Below are 19,957 nucleotides of genomic sequence, written 5' to 3'. Positions count from 1 at the left end.
TTCATTTATCTTGAACTCGTACATCTGACACAGGTTAATCTTTCTTTTGTTGGCGTTTCAGGTTCTCTTAAAGAACCTGTAAATGATTATAATGTATACAATTCTTTTAATACACTAATTTATAACAGAATTATAGAAGTATATAAATACCTATAATGATAATTTTTTTAATACTTATTAATCAATGTCAGTACATGTTCTAAATTTGTTTCTTATTTTCTAAGAGTTGCCTTAACGGTTAATATATATTTATATATTATCGGACAGTTATTCAGTTTTAATGTGCTGATATTGATGAAGCTTGAAACACCTGAAAAAAATTAGGAAAAAATTATTACCAGAAGGGTTTATTAGGAGAATTTTAATAAGTCGATAATTCCCACCAAATGAGGAAAACTCCAGGATGGAGGTAATGAGAATATTAGTGAATATAAGTTTGCTTCAACCTCTCAAAAACTTCTTCTGATCCTCCCATTTCTCATCCACCCTACCTTAATTTTCATTAAAAATATCTCTTCTGTGTTCTCTGAAACCTTTTGAATGATTTTTTGTAATTCATTGAGAAAACAGATCTGAGTAATTCTGAAGTTCCATTTCAAAAAGAAAACAGGAAAAATCACATTAAATAAGTAATTAATTTCAAATGTTTTTTATAGTTAAAGTTGTACTGTGGTTTTTATTTGACCCTCTGACATGTCAAAGTTTTCTGATTTGTACACACTCTTTTAAGATTTTCCTAATTGGTGAGATACTGGAGACTCAAGTAAAATGATAATAGAAATATTAAAAAACTATACACTTTATGGACACCTTGCATCTGGCTGTATAAATCTTAAAGGTGATACTCGAACTCTGTCAAGTAATATGATAAGCTTTCACTTATTTGAGTTGGACACAACTGACCATGTGATTATGTATTGACTTACTCATGGCGTGTTCATTATTGGCTCAAATGATAAACCTCCAAAGAAGTCATCTATTTCTTCATTATTGACTATATTAAATGGATGAAACTTTTGATCAAAATGTTGAATTAGTTAAAACTACATCATTATTTTGGTGCATGGTACCAATAATGTGATTGAACATGTGGTTCACTGCACCAAGTATATCTCATCCCTCTATTTTTACTTTATTCAGAGATACCTTCATCAAAACATTAAATTAAAATTGCAGTTAGAGTGTTATATTATTTTTTTGATATCTTGAATCTAGAACTTTATAATTTACCGTTCTCTATCTTAGGTTTCTTGTATTGTCAAACCCTCCATGGTATATCTCTTATTGTGGGTGAAGGCATTCATCTTAATCTGGCCAAACACCCAGATTGCTGAAACTGTGTCTTGATTGATCATCCCTGGATACGTGGTCCTCATCAATCATGTTAGGAAAGAATATGGAAATATTAAATGACTTGATAAAAATCAGTATTTTATATTTCACATTTAAGTGAAGATAAAGTTTCTTTTTAGTTTTGTGCCAGAGAGGATAATAGCATAGTAGAGTGAAATTTGAGTAAAAAACCTCATTTTTATTCCCTTATGGGATTTTTTAAATATGAATATTTAATCTTTCTATTCATTTTTTATTTAAGTATACTCCCATCATTTTTCAGGTCATCTATGATATAAAAAATGCTCACAGTTTTACAAGGGTCAACCCCACCCCCCCTAATATATTGTGTTTTTGAAAAATCTTGAATATGGATTTAATTTAAAACCACTTGGATTTATAGAGTGGTCCAACCTGTGAGAACATCACAATTAAGAAAGATGGGAAGGGCAATCTGGGATAGGTGATCACTTGGGAGGTCCTCCCTAGAGTGTGGAGCAGTTTCTACTAGGCAAAATGGTGGGAAATAAAGCCAATGTTTCTTGCAGGGGTATTTTTGATGGCGATGCCCTCAAGTTATCTATGTTTTTTTTTCCTAGGTTTTGGTTAATTTTCATTTCTAGTTAGGGTTTCCCTTTGTTCCTCATGGGGCCCATATATAGGACCCCTAGGTTAAGAAGAAAGAAGAGTCTGTCTTTGACATAGAAATTTTTGGAACAAGAGAGAGGTTAGAGAGAGCTTGAAGAAGGCGCCGCCGTCGGCCCGCTCCTCGCCGACGTGCGCGCGCCCTGTGACCGCTGCGCGCGCCCTTGTGGCCGCTGCGCGCACCCCTGAGGCCGCCGCCGCGCGCAGCCCCGAGGCTGCCACCGCGCGCAGCCCTGAGGCCGCCGCCGCTCGCGGCCCCGAGCCCCTAAAGCGCCGCCGCGCGCGCCCTGGAACTGCCGCCGCGGGCGCCCCGATGTGCGCCGCCGCGCGCCCCTTGAGGCCGCCGCCACACGCCCAACCCGCACCGCCGAGTGCCCTAAAGCCGCCGCCACGCGCCCGATCTGCGCCGTGCGCGCCCGTGAGGGCACCTGTGCGCACCCCCCTTGAAGCGCCGCCGCCGCGCGCCCAGAGCCGCGCCGCCTGCATGTGCCCCCTTGTAGCGCCGCTGCGCGCCTGAAGCCGCCACCGCGCACCTACCAGCCCAAGCCGTATCGCCACCGAGGCCACCCAAGTCACTAGCCAGTGATGCAGGACGGACATCGTCGACGTCCTGCAGCAGAGAGTGCTCATCCGTTCGTCCTTCTCGGGGACGTTCATCTTGGACGGCACGTTCCGCTCTGGGTGGGGTGCCCCGGAAAGATCCTATCCTGTGCGGGGCCCTCAATTCGTAGAAGCCGAGGGTGACTGTTCTGCACTTGGTCAGCGCCCACGTGGTCGTCGTCGAGGCGTTGATGGGCCTGACGACCGGTGGGCGGGTAGGTCCGCCGGCCAAATGAGACGGCGGCGGATGGTACGGCGGTTTACGCGGCCATCGGCCGCAGCGAGACGGCGCGACTCAGGGCGGCATCTTTGATCGGAGCGACGGCGCGGGCCGCGGGGAGACGGCGCGGCTCAGGGTGGCGTCTTTGATTGGATCGGCGGTGCGGGCCGCGGGGAGACGGCGCGGCTCAGGGTGGCGTCTTTGATTGGATCGGCGGTGCGGGCCGCGGGGAGACGGCGCGGCTCAGGGTGGCGTCTTTGATTGGATCGGCGGTGCGGGCCGCGGGGAGACGGCGCGGCTCAGGGCTGCGTCTTTGATCGGAGCTACGGCGTGGGCCGCAGCGAGAGGTGGCCAGGGATAGTGGCGTGCGGCAGGCCGTGGCGTCGACGGGCGGCGGCCGAGGACGGTGGCGTGCGGTGGCAATGGACGGCGGCGTGCGCGGCCAAGGGTGGCGACGTGCGGCGGCCGAGGACAGCGGTTTGCGCGGCCAAGGCGGCGGCGGCGGCGATGGCCCCGTGCTCGGGCGGCGACCTCGTGCTGGGGTGGCGGCCCTGTGCGGCGGGCAGCTGCCCGTCGCGGCGGCGTCGCGGCGCTCCGGGCGCGGACGGCGGCATCGCGCGGCGAGTGCGGCCCGTGGGGCGGCGGGCCGGCGGCCCGCGAATCTGGGACCCCGGCGGCGGCCGCCTAGGGTTCCGTCGGGTTTGGCTGACGGAACAGGAGGGGGGGCGGAACGGGACGGCCGGCCCAAGTCGGCCCCGTTCCGTTCCGCCCTACTCTCGCTCACCCTCTTTCTCTTTTCTTTCTCTCTCTCTTTTGATTCCCTTTTTTTTCCAAAAATTCAAAGAAGACTACTCCCTTAGGGCGCCCCCTCCTTCCCTTATGTAGGGAGGATAATGGGCCCTAAGGAGGGACCAAAAGAGGGGGAACCCATTAGGAAAGGGTCCCCCTCTTAAGACCACTAGTACATAGTTTGTTTAAACATGAAATTTTAACTAAACCTAGAAAAAAAAACCCTAGATAACTTGAGGGCTACACCATCAGTCAGCCGCGACCCAACCGGCGGTCTCGCCGCGCTCGGTCGCGGCCCAGACGCACCCCGGCCGAGGCCGCCCGTCCGGTCCGGCCCAGCCGGTTCAGTCGGACCTGGGCAGCCCGCCCGTCCGGTCTAGTGGGCCGACTTGCCCATTGGGTCAGTGCCAGCCAGACAGGCCCACCAGGCCCAGCCGTTAGCCTGGACAACACGCCCCGAGGCGCCGCAACACGTGTCCTGAGGCGCCACGGCTGCCCTAGCCGCCCCAGCTCGCGCCCCGAGGGGCGCTTCAGCTGGTCGCTCCTGCACGCGTCTCCTGACGCTGCCACGTCAGCCCACGTTCGGCCGTCAGCCCAGATGACCTTCCGGGCCAGTCCACTAGGGACCGCGGCCCAGTTCCGCGGTCGCCCGCGACCTAGGTCGCGGCCCTGCCCACGGCCCAGCCCGTGGCCCAGCCACAGCCGCCCGCGGGCCAGTCGCAGCTGCCCGCCAGCCCAGCAGCAGCCGTCGCCGGACCAGCTCGCGGCCGGCCACCAACACCCGCCTTCGACCGGCGCCCACGGCCACCGCCGCTGCCTCCGGCCACTGTCCGCCATCCGCCGCCCGCCGCCGCTTGCCGTCGCCTCCGACAGCTGCCGCCCGTCGCCTTTAACGCCGCCGCGGCGCCGTCCTCAGCTGCCGTCCGCCGCCGCCTTGATCGCCGCCGCTGCTGCCTCGGCGCCGCCGCTGCCGCCCTCGGCCGTCGCCGCTGCCGCCTCGGTCGCCGCCGCGCCGCCGTAACGACCGCTGCATGTCGCCGCACCCGCCGCCGCACGCCGCTGCCGTTGCTGCAGCCTCGCGACCCTCGTCGTTGTAGCCGCCGCTATCACCGACGTATGCTACGTCACCGTTTTGCGTCGCCCCTAGCCGGCCGTCTCCAAACGGTCGCTGTTGCCACCGTCCTCGGCCGCCGCCTGCCGTCTCCCTCGGCCGCCACAGCCGCCGCCCTCGGACGTCACCCCGCGCCCCCCTCGGCTGTCGCACACCGCAGTCCTCGCCCACCGCCCTCCGCCCGCCGCCACTACCGCCGCCTTCGGACGCCGCACGCCGTTGCCCTTGGCCGCCACCCGCCGCCGCCCTTGGTCGGCGTATGCCGCTGCACAGTTCGCCGCCGTCTCATCATCCGGGCGGCAGACCTACTCGCCCACCGACCGTCAGGTCTACCAACGTCTCGACGACTACCACGTGAGCACAGACCATGTGGAGACCGCATCACCATCAGCTTCATCGAATTGACGCCCCTTGCGAGACCTTTCCGGAATACCCCAAGAGCGGGACGTGCAGTCCGATCCGATCATCCCCGAGTAGGACGAGCGGATCACGTGGCCGCCGTAGGACGTCACCGTCGTTGTCCTGCATCAATTTTTAACATATATGTTCTCATGGGCTTAAAGATATATATATATATATATGTTTAAGATATATATGTAGAGAGAGAGAGAGAGAAAGATAGAAAGAGAGAAAGAGAGACCAGAAGAGAGAAAGACAGAGAGAGAGGGAGGTAGAATGAGGTAGACGTGGTAGTTCTGTTCTTTTTGTGCGAATTTGTGTGAATTGTTCGTTCTGTTCGGTTTTCCGAATAGAACAAAAACGAATTCAAACAAAACATTGCACAGACCTGTGTGCGGTTCTTTTGTTTGCTTTGTTCAAATTTTGTTCTAGTTTTGTGCAAATGTGCGAATGTGTGAATTTTGTTCATTTTTGGAAAAAAAAAAGAACAGAACAAAGAACAAGGCCCTATGCGGTTCTTTTTGTGCGAATTTTTTGTTTGTTTCAAACGAACAGAACAAAACAACCGTGTCTAGAGTGAGGGAGATAGATAGAGAGAGATGTATAGGAGGGAAGTAGAGAGAGGGAGATAGATAGCTATATATCTATATCTATATATATAGAGAGAAGCATAATATATGTATAAATATATAACTAAGAGAGTTGGTGTATTACTTGTTTTTCTGCCTTCCCGACTGAACTGGGGCAGAGCCTATACAAACTCGAACAGAGCAGAAGTAAAGCCACAAGGGCGAGGAGAAGATGGCCAGAGCTCTCTCGCCACCCCTGCCGGGCATTCAACGGGGTGGTTCCATCAAGCAGATCACCAAATCCAACTTCTCCGAGGCGCTGCAGCAGATCGCGAAGCACATCCAAGATGCTCACTTCATCGCGGTTTCCGCCCAGAAGACCGGCGCCGCGTTCTCTTCATCCTCTTCCTCCGCCGTCTCGCCGCCTGGAAGCCACCGGCCATGGTGGCACCGCGTCTCCTTCGTCGATACCGTCGAGACGGCCTATCTCAAGGCGAGGGTCGCCGCTGAGCGATTCCAGCTGCTTCAGTTCACCGTTTGCCCCTTCCAGCTCCAGGGCTCCAAGGTTGTGGCCCATCCGTAAGTTTTTTCCTGTTTGATCAACTCTTTTTCTTCCGAATGACATTGTGTTTTCTGAATTCGCATAAGTTTCTTCATTTTCTGTCGGTGATCTGTTTTTTTTATTGGGTTTGCTTCTGGATCAAGCGTGTCCGATCTGGTTGTCGTAATCGCTTGAATTGGGTCCTGAATGATCAATTTTTTGGATGATTAATGTTCTTGGAAGATGGCCTTCGTTTATTTTAGAGGGAGGCATGGATCAAAACACTTTTATTTATGTCTCGAGGCGATTGTTTTGGAAGGATGAGGTTTCTCTATGGAAGTAATTCCTTCTTTGGGTTTTGGTGCAAATAAGAGCAAAGTGGAATATGACTCTTTGGCTTATTTTATCTGCCGATAATTTATTAGACGACGGATTCTATTTATGTAATTTAGGAGTATAACTAAGTTTCTTTTACTTATTTAGAATTATCTATATCTGATTTCATCTTGGGGTCGACGCAGCTCCATTTCTTTGTTTCAGATTGAGAAGCTTAAATATGATGGATTTTCTTTGTTTTGGTCCATATTTCAGGTACAATTTTCACTTATTTCCAAGAGATGAACTCAACGTTGGCATGCCTTCATATAGTTTTTCTTGCCAAACATCATTTATCAGCTCCATGGCAAGAGAAGGCATTGACTTTAACCGATGCATTTATGATGGTGAGTGAGAAGCCGTATACTGGTTTGCATGTGAGGTTTTCTCTTGAGTAGAAGGCTAACTATAAGTCTATTACTAAATCATGATAGGAAGATAATAATGTGAGAATTCGAATGATTTTTAAATATTTTCTTTGCAGGCCTTTCTTACCTTTCCAGAGTACAAGAGTCCACTATAAAGCATCAGAACCCTGTGCCCAAACTGCACACAATTACCTCCACCTTCACTTCTGTTGCGGACAAAGTTTTCATGGAAAAGATTAAAGTAAAGATTGAACAATGGCATAGAGCGTGTGTGAGTTCAAATCCAAGCGAAGGTAGGGTAGTTTTCTCCTGTCTTTGAAGTTTCTTATATTTCTCTTGAGCTGCCTTTAAATTCACGATGTTTAGATGCCCTGGTGAGGTCTTTGAGGAAGCTTTTGCAAGGAGGAGAAGTTTATGGTTCAAGGCCATGCTTAAACATCGATGTTTGCAGTCATCGCCAAGTGCTTTTAGTAGCCCAGGTCCGTTTAGTTCTTACCTGTGCTCTATGGAAGTATTTATTTTGTATATTCTTTTAGATGATTTTTCGTACCAGCTGTCATTTTTAGAAATTAAGAAAGTTTGAAATCCGTCATTAGTGGGAGGCTAATCTCTTATTGAAAGGATGTAATGAAGCTTTTATCTAATTTGTTGTTTGAATAAAGAGGAAACATGTGTTGATTATTCTTGTTGTAACCGGGGCTTTCATGTAACTTTACTGTCCCCATATAAGGGTAGGAAACTGTCAAGACCCCAGTCGGGGATCCTTTCAATCCATTGTCAAACACAGATCGAGAGAATCTAGAAAGGTTGAGGAGAATGATGGGGATGGGTGTAGAGAGGTCTATCGATGTAGAAGGAGATGTAGAGAGAGGGATGGCAAGAACACAATTACATTGACGAACATAAATAAGGCATTGATTACTCTCTTTTGCTTCTGCTCACTCCTCTATGGCACGTTACAGTTCTAATTAGTTTTTTATTATTATTCTGTGCCGTTGATTGGTTTTCTCGGAATGCAGGTGTTGAAAAGTTATTTTGAGAATCTTGTACCGCTTATTACACCAGACAAAGATGGCGGAGTGAAGGAGGTTAAAGTTGTGTTGACAAGTTCAGAGGAAGATAAGAGTCTTCTTTTGGTATTGAAACATTTTTTCAAGTAGATCACTACGTATTAATTATGATTTTTATTATTTTAGTCTGCTAAAAAAAGAATACCTCAATGTAGAACGAGATTCAATGCCTCGAGGAGGAAAATGAGAAGAAGTTTCGCGGGTTCAGGGAGGTCATTGATATGATAGCTTGTTCTCAAAAACCGATCATTACTTACAATGCTCTGAATGGTGATTCAAATTTTCTTGCATGAATTTCTTCTTTTTCTCCTCATAAAGTTCAATAAGTTAATTTGATGCTTTTCTGGTTGTAGATTTCACATTCATTCACTCAAAATTTATTGGCCCGCTTCCTTCAAGTTTGGAGGAGTTCATGTGCTCCTTGAGAATGGTATTCCCTTATGTTGTTGATATTAACTATTTAATGAGGGAATTGGATGCATTAAGAAAGACCAACAGCATGCCAGCTGCTATTTCTCAACTGAGCAAGCAATTTTTTGTGCCTGTGAAAATAGAGATCCCAGAGAAAGGTATATCCCTCCCCCAAACAGCACATTTGTATTTTTTTACGAAGAAAACAGCACATTTATATTTTAAAAAATATATCTAGTTGAGTACGAAATGACACATTTCCTCTTTCCCCGATCTTCTCTGCTATGAACTATTTTTGTTAGAACTAGGGGTATGTTGTTTTTGTTACGTTGACCATGCTTTTTTTGTGATCAGCTTCCAAGACAACGGGCCAGCATCATGGGCATTTAGCATTAAAGATCACTAGTTTATTTGCCAAACTCAGTCTATTGCTGAATATTAATCACTCTGATCATCAGACGAGTGATAATCCAGGACTACGCTCCATAGACGGCTATGCCAATGTCTTTCCTCCTTCAAACACTGTTCTCTTAGATAATGAAGACAGATACGAGGATGAAGTGCCTGCCAATGTCGAAAAAGTGAGAACATCTAATATCATCTTCATCTGGGGATTTGGTTTCATGGGTTCCACAGAAAAAACTAAGGATCTGCTCACTGGTTCTCACTCTATTTTCTCAGAAGACTTTGATCTGGCAATGGCTAGCAGGAACTGTGCAGTTGTGGCTTTCAAGAATCCTTGTTCTTGTCATGAGCTGCTTCGAGAGGTTGCATCTGGGAGTATTGCTGGAAGTCCCTTGGCGGAGATGATAGGTAATGGGCTGAAAATTGCTGGATTTGAGGCTTACGGTAGGGCATTAGAAGTGGGACTTTGGGATGATGAATTGGCAGATTCCTTAGAAAAGTCATTTGCCCTTAATTGTGATAATCGTCATTTATGTGGAAGGAAAGAGTCAGCAGAAACTTCGTGGAACAACCAGTTAGCCATCAATCTTGATGATCTGTAATTATGTTGAGAAACATTAGATTGATGCTTCTGGAAGACAAGCTGACTTGCTGGGAATTCGTTTCTGGCATATTTTTTGTGGAAGAGTAGAAATGTGTTTTCAACTTGGGAAGTGGTTCGTGTCCAATGAGAGATTTGGACATTTTTCGAAGGTCCATATGCCACTTGGATTTCCTGCTGATTGTATGTATCTGCAGCCCTACACCAATTCTTTCTATGTATAAAGCATTTAGCCCGTTCCAGGAAGATTATTTCTTTGAGAATCAGGTACAATTTGCTATGTCCTGAAATCTTTTCCTCCCTGAAGATGGATCATGCTTAAACTGCAAAAAATACAAGTTCCATATTAGAGATAAGAAAACAAGTGGATGATTTGATCATATGGGTGAGATAAAATAAGGAAAAATATTTGAAGTTCCAAAATATTTAGTCTGAACTGATCAAAAGCAAGAAAACATCCAGACGTAAAATAAAACAGTGCACCTAAAGTTTGCATCATGCGAAGGTCTGATTCATGGCACTTTAATATTACAGTGTATTAAACTAGTAAGTGTGCTCCCTATCATCTGTATATTTCAGCACATTCATAGGCATTCAAGCAAAAAAAATGTTGTTGGCAAACTATGATTTAGACTGTTGTCTTTTTATATTTTTCATATGTTGATCGTAAAGGAAAATTTGTTTTTGTTATCATAAGTTCCATCGATATTTTAATTCATGTGTGACATATGTGCATACCTAGTTTACAATGGTGGACTTGATTGTACAATGCTGTATTTGTGGACACAATTATAATATCTCACTTCGAGACAGATAATCTTCAGTGGCTTCATTGTAACCTGTAGAGTTCTCCCCCAGCCAAGCCCTAGACAACAAACAGGTGGAGAGGGGAAGAACCAACGGAGAGAACCAAGAACCTAGAAATAATAGTAGTTCTTGTAACTAGATCTGTTCTTGTGTACCCCTTACATAATGGAGTGTGCGTGTTATGCACGTTGGCCAGAAAATAGAAAGGCCAAAAATTGAAGGACATCTAAAGAGTAAACAAAACATGTAAAGAATGTGTAATAAGGAAAGCTTGCCGGCTAACGCCCACCCTCAAGCTAGTAGGTAGACGCTTCTAATTCCTAGCTCAGAGATTAACTTCTGGAATGTACTTCCCGTTATATCTTTCGTGAGGAGGTTTGCTATCCGATTGTTAGTGGACTCAGTGCTGCTTGACCAACTTCTGATCACTCATCTCCCTGATAAATTGCCGATTAATTTCAATATGTTTTGTCCTGTCATATTGTACAGGATTTTGAGCAATGTTGATGGCTGATTTACTATGAGAGTAGATGACAATGGTTGAGTCAAGTGGACTCTGCAGTACTCAGAGATCTTCAATGACTGTTTGTAGCCGTACACCGTCACTGATGGCTGTAGCAGGAGCTCTGAATTCAGCTTCTGCACTATATAGAGCAACCACAGGTTGTTTCTAACTCTTCGATGTAACTAAATTCCCTCCAAGAAAAGTACAACATGCTGTTGTTGATCGGCAATCGACGAGAGATCCGCCGTAATCTGAGTCTGTATAAATCTCCAGATTTATTCCGCTACGTTACTTGTACTACAGATTGTGACCTTCTGAGCCCTTTAGATATGAAAACACCCTGTAGGCTGCTTGCCTTCGTGATACTCTGTGGTTATGCATAAACTGAGTGAGAATTCCAACAGCGAAAGCAATATCTGGTCTCCCAATCAAACACTGATATCTTCTCTATTTACAGGTGCTGACTCTTCACTTAGACCCAACTTAACATTAGGTTCAACTGGTATTCCAACTGGCTTGCAACCGCTCATTCCTTGTTTTTTTTAATAGGTCTATATTATACTTATGCAGTGAAATAAAAAAACATCCAGGAGGCAATTGCATATTAATTTTTTCATCTAAATCACCATGTAGAAAGACATTTTTAACATCATATTGCTGCAATTGCCATCCTAGACTTGCTGATACTGTGTTCAGCTTTGCTATTGGAGCAAAAGTTTCATCTTTGTCGATTCCATAACACTGTATAAGCTTTGGCCACTGACTGGGCTTTATACTTTTCTACGGATTCATCGACATCCAACTGGCCTTTTACCTTTTGGAAGATTAACTATTTCCCATGTGCCACTTCTTATGAGAGCTTCCATCTCGGCATTCACTGGTTCTACCCTCCTTTCATCTGTCAGAGCTTCCTTAATGGTTTTTCGAATAATGATAGAATCTAGCTTAGTGAGAAATGTCTGAAATTCAGAGAAGTATGGCCATATGCCACAAGATGCAAGAGGCAATACTCTACACCTTGGGTACAGGTCCGTTTCCCTTTCCTAATGGCAATAGGCCATCCCGAATCATCTTCCTGATCTGGTGCTCTAGGTTCCCGAGTGAGTTCTTCATTTGGGGAAACAATCACACCTTCAGTTTCCTCATCTTCATTTGACCTCACTTCTTCTAAGGGTGTTGGGTTGCTGACTGCAGTCTCACTTGGACTAGTGCTTCATGAGTTCTATGACCTGTATTTGCCGTTTCAACAAACACATTCAAATGGTTGTCTGCAGAGGAAGTACCTTTAATGCTTGCATCTGATTCATTTGAGAGAAATGCATTATTTTTGGCTAATGTCACGTCTCCAGATATATAGAACTTCCCGGACTTTGGACCATAACACTTATACCCTTTCTTTCCTTGTGAGTAGTGATAACACCCTAATTTCTATATTTATTTCATCTTATTAGCATGATTTTATGCATTTAAAGAGCTTCAAATGGGGTTGTTATCATATATTTACATGAAAATAATGTTTTCTAGTGATTTCTGATTTTCCCCTAATTTTCTGTTAATTCTATGAATTTTAAAGGATTTATTGAAGCTCGAAATAATTATTTTATAATGAAAATGGCATATTTAATATTTTATTTCGACATTTATCAGCATGGGAATGAATCAGTGAATTTTCTAGAATTTTTTACGAATTTTAGGATTTTTTTGAGATTTATTTGAAGAGGAAATGTATTTATTTCAAGGAAAAAAGTATATTTATAATAGAAAAAGAAGAATTTATATTATTTTTGAACTTTCAAGGGCCTTTTTGCGAACTTTCGTTGCAAAAAGACCCTGAAAACAGCTCTCGGTCGCCACTGCAGGCGTAAAGATCCAATTTAAAATTTTATAGGGTTTTATTGCAATTTTTAATATATATTTTTAATATTTTTAGGAGAAATCAGAGGAGAGAGAGTGCGCCAGGGGCATATACGCAATTATTTTTGGGCGGCGTCCAAAAGCAATTCCAAGCTTTTTAAGGACTTTTCAGCAAAAAGGAAGATTCAAAATGCACCAGCCAATGAGAGAGCGACACGTCATTGCGTGTTTAAAAATGAAATTAATAAATTAATTAATTTTAAATCCAATGGATTAAATTGGTTTAAAATTGATTTATTAATAACTTTTGATCCTGAAGTTCGATTGAGATGATTTTTTTATGGATTTGTTCGTCTTGATCCCCTCTTTCTATCTGTACGGTTGAATCATTCAGATCCAGCCTACATTGATAGATAAATATTAAGTACTAAACGGGGGTAAAATGGTGATTTTTACCATATAACCTAAGTATAAAAGCTAAATTTCGAGAGGGTGAGCTCATTCTTGATAGTTCTCTATCACAGCTGCAAGACAGAGAGGAGCCCCAGCTTGGATCAACAGTTTTGGTACTTTTTCCTTTAATTGTATTTAAACTTTTATGCATTTTGAATGAAATAGGTTAAGTTGTTTGTTTCTTCATCTCTATTCTGATCTGAACTTCTAAATCGCTTGGCTTGAGCGGCATGTACAAGCCCTGATTAGGATTGAGAGGAGAATTTGAGGGATTCACCTGGGCATTCAATTGCATTCCAAAAGAAAACTCTAAAAAATTTAGTTTTAATTCTTAGGATACTCAATTACCCCATTTCAGTTCTGAATTATCAAAGTTGCAAAAACAAACCAAACTCAAATTTAAAATTCCCTTTTAACCTCTCTAATTGACCTCTTGGATCCTTTTATTAGGATCAAAGAAGCCAATTTAGAGCTCCATATTTCTTCTATTCATCTCAACTCTTCTACCCCCCTTTCTAAATTCTCATCTAATTAGGGTGACTTGATCCTCATTGAAGATCAAATTTAGTTTAATCAGAGTGAAACGACCAATACAATCACCAAATTGAGTTCCTTACTAGCTTCCCTTGGACGACACTCGTACTTATCACTATACGTCTTAAGTGGAGTTCTTATAAATTTTATTGCATAAGCCAAAATCCACAACAACAAGGGCTAAAAATTGCATAGTTTTTACCCCTATTTTCGGCTTATCAAGTAGCCATTAAATATACCCTTGACTGCTCTCGGACTGAGTTTGTACAGTGGACAGTGTATATGGGCTAAGGCTGTACAACCAAATACTCTGGGCTTCAGCTTTGTCCTTAAGTTAATATGGGGAAAGAATTTAGAGGCAATGTCAACTGGGCTGTCATATGTCAATACCTTTGGTGGTAATCAGTTAATCATATCAACCTCACTAAGTATGGCCTCTCCCCAGAAATACTACGGAACGTTCTGATGCAGGAATGTTTTGGCCTTATTCACCACATAGCCTATTGACATCTAAGCCACTCCATTTTGCTGCGGGGTATGTACACATGATGATTCTTGTACTATTCCTTGCGCCAAGAAAGACAAAGACACATTTTCATTGAAGAAATCCTTGGCAGCATCAGACTGTAATGTCTTCACAGACATGCCAAACTGATTCTTAACGCTTATGCAGAAAGTCTTGTACTGCTTTTGCCTCTTCTGATTTGTGTTTCTGTAAATGTACCCAGCACAACCATGCACAGTCATCGACTAGTATAAGAAACCACCTTGCCCCAGATAAAAATGTAATGAGTGGTGGGCCCCGTACATCACTGTGAATAAGAGAAAACGGCATCACACTTCTTTCATCATTCCCAATGTATGATGCTTTCTTATGTTTGTCGCATTGGCAACACCCACACACAATCCTGGAAACTTCAAGGTTTTTAACGATGGAGAGAAACATTCTTTCCATCAAATCAAAAGCAGGATGTCCTAGACAAAAATACAAAAGTTTAAATTCTTCAAGTCGATTGTCGTTCTTTTCTTCCAGCATCTGAGCCTCCACCATCAGTACTGCCTTCATTTCAACCTTGACTTAGATTAGCCCATTCTGTTCCTTAAAAGGTGAAATCCTCAGGTTCCTTGCTTTGACATAAGCAAAACTAGTAGGATCAATAGTTAGTGTACATCCAACGTGTTGGACTAGACGTTGAGGAGAAATCAACTGAGCCATCAGGCTAGGTGCATGGATGACATTTTTCATGATACCAAATTTTCAACATTTACGTCACCAATACCAGTAACAGGTAGCACTTCATCAATACCAATACCAGTAACAGGTAGCTTTCTTTCATACGTTTCTATATCCATCATATGAAGTATAGGTGGAAAATTTTCTACGATAAGGAGTCATATGGTCGGTAGCCCCAAGTCAAGAATCCAGTTTAAATAAATATGACTTTCAAGCTATGATGAATTACCTGGTCTGGTAGTTCTTCTGGCCGTGGAACTAGAGCTGACAAAGGCTTTGAGCTTTTCAAGTTCTTCCCTGAGGTTACTGACTTCGTCAGTTTTGGATTTGGGATATGCTTTGGTACTTCCTGATAGGATGACTCTCCATCTTCTAGGTCACTTCCAGTATGCACAGAATGAGCTTGAATTTTTGGAGGTCGCCCATGTAAATCCCAACGGTTGTCTTTTGTATGCCTTTTTTTGTTTACATTGGTGACAAACAACTTTGCTTCTGTAGACTTTGCCTCCCTGAATCTTATGATTTACATCCCTTCCTGCATATTGGGCTTATTCACACCTTTTGAGTCTGCTGCAGTCTTCTGACCCATCACCTTAACCATCAATCCTATTCCATTCTCCTCCTTCAAAACACTCCTGGCCACCTGTCAACGGTTCCATTCTCCTCTTTCGATATAAGGTTGATAGCCTGCTCAAGGTTGGGATTTTTTCTCGATTAAGAATTTGGCCTCTTGCTGACCCATATTCTGAATTAAAACCCATCAGGAATTTAAACATCCTATCCCCAAGAGTGTACTCCCATTCATCTGATTTTGAATTGAATGGTAGTGATCTGATTCTAACAAAATAGCCTGAAGTTCATTCACATAGTCTGTCACAGACCCGTCATTTTGTCGTAAGTTCCACCCCTTGATAACAAACTCATATGCAACTCTTCTGAAGTGCATTCTTCTGAACATTATCCCAAATTTATTTGGAGGTCTTCAGAAAAGACATCTTTGGAAGCTGGTCCTTGGTCATACTGTGTAGTAGAAAAATATTAACATTTACATCATCACACTTCATATATCTGGTATGATATATCTGATGGATCCACCTCGGCAATCAAGTGGTCACCTAACTCCCGCCCAAGAAGAGTAAGCCCCCTCAGGGCAAAGTTCCTCCCATTGTACCGATGGGGTTCAACAATGGGAGGAATTAAAGATGGTAACAGGCTGTGTGATACCTCCGAGGCTCCTTGAAGTAGACTTTCAGCATTAGACAAGGCCTCACAAGATGACATCTTGTACCGGTATTGGTGGTTTGATGACAAATGCAGAGGCTTGAGTATGCGTGGATGGTGTGAATGCAGAGACTCTTTGTTGATGCAGATATGGTGTTGATGACAGTCTGTTGATGGCGCAACTTCAACGACTCCCAAGATGCACATAGATGGTGCGACTGAGGCAGCCTCTTGTGACTTCTTTGGCTATTTCTCATCGTCTACTCATCATGACATGAGACACGATTGTTGTAGACTTCTGCGTGATTCTCACGGATCTCGCTCTGATACCATGTAGACTTCTCCCTGACCAAGCCCTAGGCAACGGGTGGAGAGGAGAAGAACCAACAAGAAGAACGAAAGACTTCTACGTAGTAGCTCTTGTTACTAGATCTGTTATTGTGTACCACTTTCATAATGGGGTATGGGGTTACACACAATGGCCAAAAGATAGAGAGACCAAAAATTGAAAGACATGTAAAGAAAGTGTAATAAGGAAAGCTCGCCATCTAACATTATCACAGGTGCATATTCACCAAGTGCATCTTAGGACGAATCCCCGAATAAACAAGTATTCAGAAAATTTTAGTGATTTTAATGTGCCCAGCATTTTCATATCTAGAGATAATTTGGTCTCTCTCCTGGTATTTAACAAATATGTCAAATCAAATCAATAAGTCACCCGAATATGGTATCCAATCATCAAAGATTACTATATGGCTGGGAGAGGATAAATATATTACAAAAGAAATGCAAGAAGGAATGAGTGTCTTCTTGCAGACCTCTGATGAAGAGAGATTCACATGTTGAAGGGAGAACAGGGAGTTCATGCGCCTCCTCGACACCCCAGAACTGACAGAATGAGAGGTTAAATGGAAAAATTAACGTCCAAGAGACAACGAAAGTCAATTTTCTACTCAACCTCTTGTTAACCCGAATTTTTTTTAAGATAATAATGCAGAGTCTTCATGTCATTCACCCCTTGAGCATATGCATAATTCTTGAACGTATAATTATATTCGATGGGTTTTGAACGCAGATAATCCAAATTTATTGCATCACAAAGTTAGTCATTGATTATGAGATTTATTTTTAACCTTAAATGTTTAACCGTAGGATAGTCATGACGAGAATAACTTGTGTCCATATCAAATAAGACGGATAATATGTCTACTAAATAATAACTAGGACAAAGATGAGAATATATGATGAATATAAGAGGAAAAGTAAATAAAGAGGAATCGGAAACTCTTTATTGAAAAGTCCACAGCAGATAAAGAATGGGAGAAGGTTAAAAAATTGTTCAGGGAATAGTAATTAGTAGTGTGGAAGGGACTGCAACTTAATTGAGATTGAGAAATGACATTGAGAAATCACCTTTGAGTCTTATTTACCACTTTGATCCCGTGATGTACAATTTCAAGACGATCTCCTCCACTTTTATAGTAATTTCAGCCTGCACAGAAACCAAAAAACCATGAAAATTGATCAGTCTCAAAATCAGACCTTTCACTTGGCCCACCATTTAAAGAAAATACTAACTTGTGATATCCTTTCTCTAGACTTTTGTAAATAAGGAATTTATAAAAGTAGGACGTGGGGCCAAAATAAATAAAGTAATATTATCAAGGCCTTAATGTGTTGTCCCTTTTGTTCTCCAACCCATCTTCTTTTTCATCCTCATTCTCAACTATGCTTTCTCCTTTCCCTGTGTGAGATCATATATCCGTGTCCAAGTATCTATCAATTTGTCTCCAAGTATCTATCTATCAATCTATCTGTATACCTATCTATCAGTATACCAATCCGATTGCAGACCCGTAGTGCATCATCAATAATGTGCATCCTGCCATTTTCAGCTAAGAATATAACGAATACCATTTTTTATGTTAAGTAGAGTGAATATAATACATATATTCTAAATCTTTACTTTGCACTAAATTAAGATATTTACAGACTTATCTGACCAAAGGATAGTCATAATCACTATCCCAACGCTCTTTCAAATATACAGGGGATAATCATAGTTACTTTGAGTTTTTTGACAACTACAGGATCTGGATAATCATATGTATGAGAAGCTAAAGGATGATGGAGCTCAAAGGAGCCCAAATTAAAACGAACACCCTCCCTTGTTAGAATGACTTTGTTTCACCTTCAGCTTTACAAATGTATTTAATGCATTACTATGTATTTTTATATGTTATGGTTTTGGTGGCATAATGAATTAGGAGGCGCACGGCTTGATCCGAGGAGAGAGAATAATAAAATAATAATGATTTGATATATATGTATGCATTGAGGGCAACAGGGAGGGACTCATATCTAGTGGGTAGTGAAGAGCTACTGCAGCTCCTGATGCCAAGGTGAGGACCAGGTGTGAATGATAATACCGTGCACTTATGTCTGTACCTATCCCAATTTTAAGGACTAATATCAATGGCAGTCTGATAGACTATTTTTGGATGTCAACCGGTATCTTAGGTTTCCCAGGTATCTATATTACTTTGAATTAATATTAGGGGCTATATTTTATGAATCCAAGAAGATATCACTTTATTAAAATTCAAAATCATATTTTTATCTTATACTTTAAGGGCACTTATCTAGATTCAGAGAAAAATATTCCAAAAATTTGATCTCACTGATATCAATACGATAAGAAATTTAAAAATAAAGTTTAATTCAGTACTTATGGATAATTAGAGGAAATACATATGATATCCAATAGACCAAGTGTACATGTAATTTTGAAATAAAACAACTGTTTAATCAAGATTATCAGCTTTGATTAGAGATATTCTCGTCGTGCCTTGGTGGATGGTTAGACCTTGTTCAAAGGTAGAGAATTTGGCCTCTCAAATTAGCTCATTTAAAAAACCCATGTGGGTTTGTTAAATAATCAAATTATGAAAGTTCATGAGCGCTGAAAATTTTGAGATATAGTGGAAGACTATAGAGAATTATGGGAAATTATTGTAAAAGATGTAAATTTCTCGTTTGCATGAACACTTTTTTAAATATAAAAAGTAACTGTCTTAAGATCATAGAAATGTAGAATGAATTTTCATCAAACATTGACATTTCCTAATTATCCATCCCTATGAAGATACTTACCTTAGACTGCTCTCTGATGCCAGCAGTCATTTAAGGGCTGACAATTAATTATATTCACAACCGGGAATTAGAAAACTAATCAATACATGTTTCCTCTACATTATGCCTGCTCTCCCTGAATAATCAACAAATAAAGTTCCTCTACCACTAAGTGAAAATTAAGAAGCATACCACATTACTTTTCACCAAATTCATTTTTACCTCGAGCTGAGTGATCTTTGCTTCTCAAATCTTACTCATCATGCATGTTGATACGATCCTCTACCCCCAAAGAATATCTTAGGAATTTTAGCCCACTAGGGGCATTTTAGTCATTTCATATTTAGGGTAGATTGCTTTCTTTTCTTATAAGTATGTGTAGCCCTCCTTTGAGGAGGGCAGTCAAGACTTATGGTAAGATCGGCCTCTTGGCTCACTATCTCGATCCTCCCTGTCTCGGTCCCGTCCCCCTGACCGTCCAGCGATCCCCTATCCCCATGATCGTCTCACCGGATCTTCAGCCGGCTCACCTTCAATCCGATCCCTACCTCTGCCGTTCGGTTCCCTTTTAGTCTCCGACAATCCCCGTCCCTGTGATCGTCAACCCTTCACGGCGTCATTCGTCCCTGTTTGATCCCTGCCCTATCTGTTTGACCCCCCCTATCATTCCCGTTTCGACTCGCATCGCCCTCTACCCTCCTTCCGATACGAACCTAGACTGAGGTTCTTATCACATGTCTAGAACACATTGCTCACCATAATATCTTAGTTTACCAAA

The 19,957-nt window shown here is 42.8% G+C and overlaps 1 protein-coding gene across 3 annotated transcripts; it reads left to right on the top strand.

Annotated features, from left to right (window-relative positions):
• Positions 1 to 5,826: 5,826 nt before the first annotated feature.
• Positions 5,827 to 9,702, top strand: LOC144705960 (Polynucleotidyl transferase, ribonuclease H-like superfamily protein). Of its 3 annotated transcripts, XM_078578834.1 has the most exons (9): positions 5,827 to 6,244; positions 6,798 to 6,928; positions 7,066 to 7,242; positions 7,316 to 7,428; positions 7,969 to 8,085; positions 8,175 to 8,289; positions 8,373 to 8,588; positions 8,785 to 9,011; positions 9,112 to 9,381. In XM_078578834.1, the coding sequence occupies exons 1-9, from the start codon at positions 5,898 to 5,900 to the stop codon at positions 9,238 to 9,240; spliced, it is 1,572 nt and encodes a 523-aa protein (XP_078434960.1). In that variant the 5' UTR covers positions 5,827 to 5,897; the 3' UTR covers positions 9,241 to 9,381. The 3 variants fall into 3 exon arrangements, with proteins under 3 accessions (XP_078434960.1, XP_078434957.1, XP_078434958.1); XM_078578831.1 differs by having other exon boundaries at positions 8,785 to 9,702; XM_078578832.1 differs by having other exon boundaries at positions 5,872 to 6,230; positions 8,785 to 9,702.
• The last annotated feature ends 10,255 nt before the right edge of the window (positions 9,703 to 19,957 follow it).

The sequence above is a fragment of the Wolffia australiana genome, chromosome 7, assembly GCF_029677425.1.
Source record: "Wolffia australiana isolate 7733 chromosome 7, ASM2967742v1".
NCBI lineage: Eukaryota > Viridiplantae > Streptophyta > Magnoliopsida > Alismatales > Araceae > Wolffia > Wolffia australiana.
The sequence above is the reverse complement of the archived record's forward strand: the minus strand, read 5'-3'. Positions and strand labels throughout refer to the sequence as shown.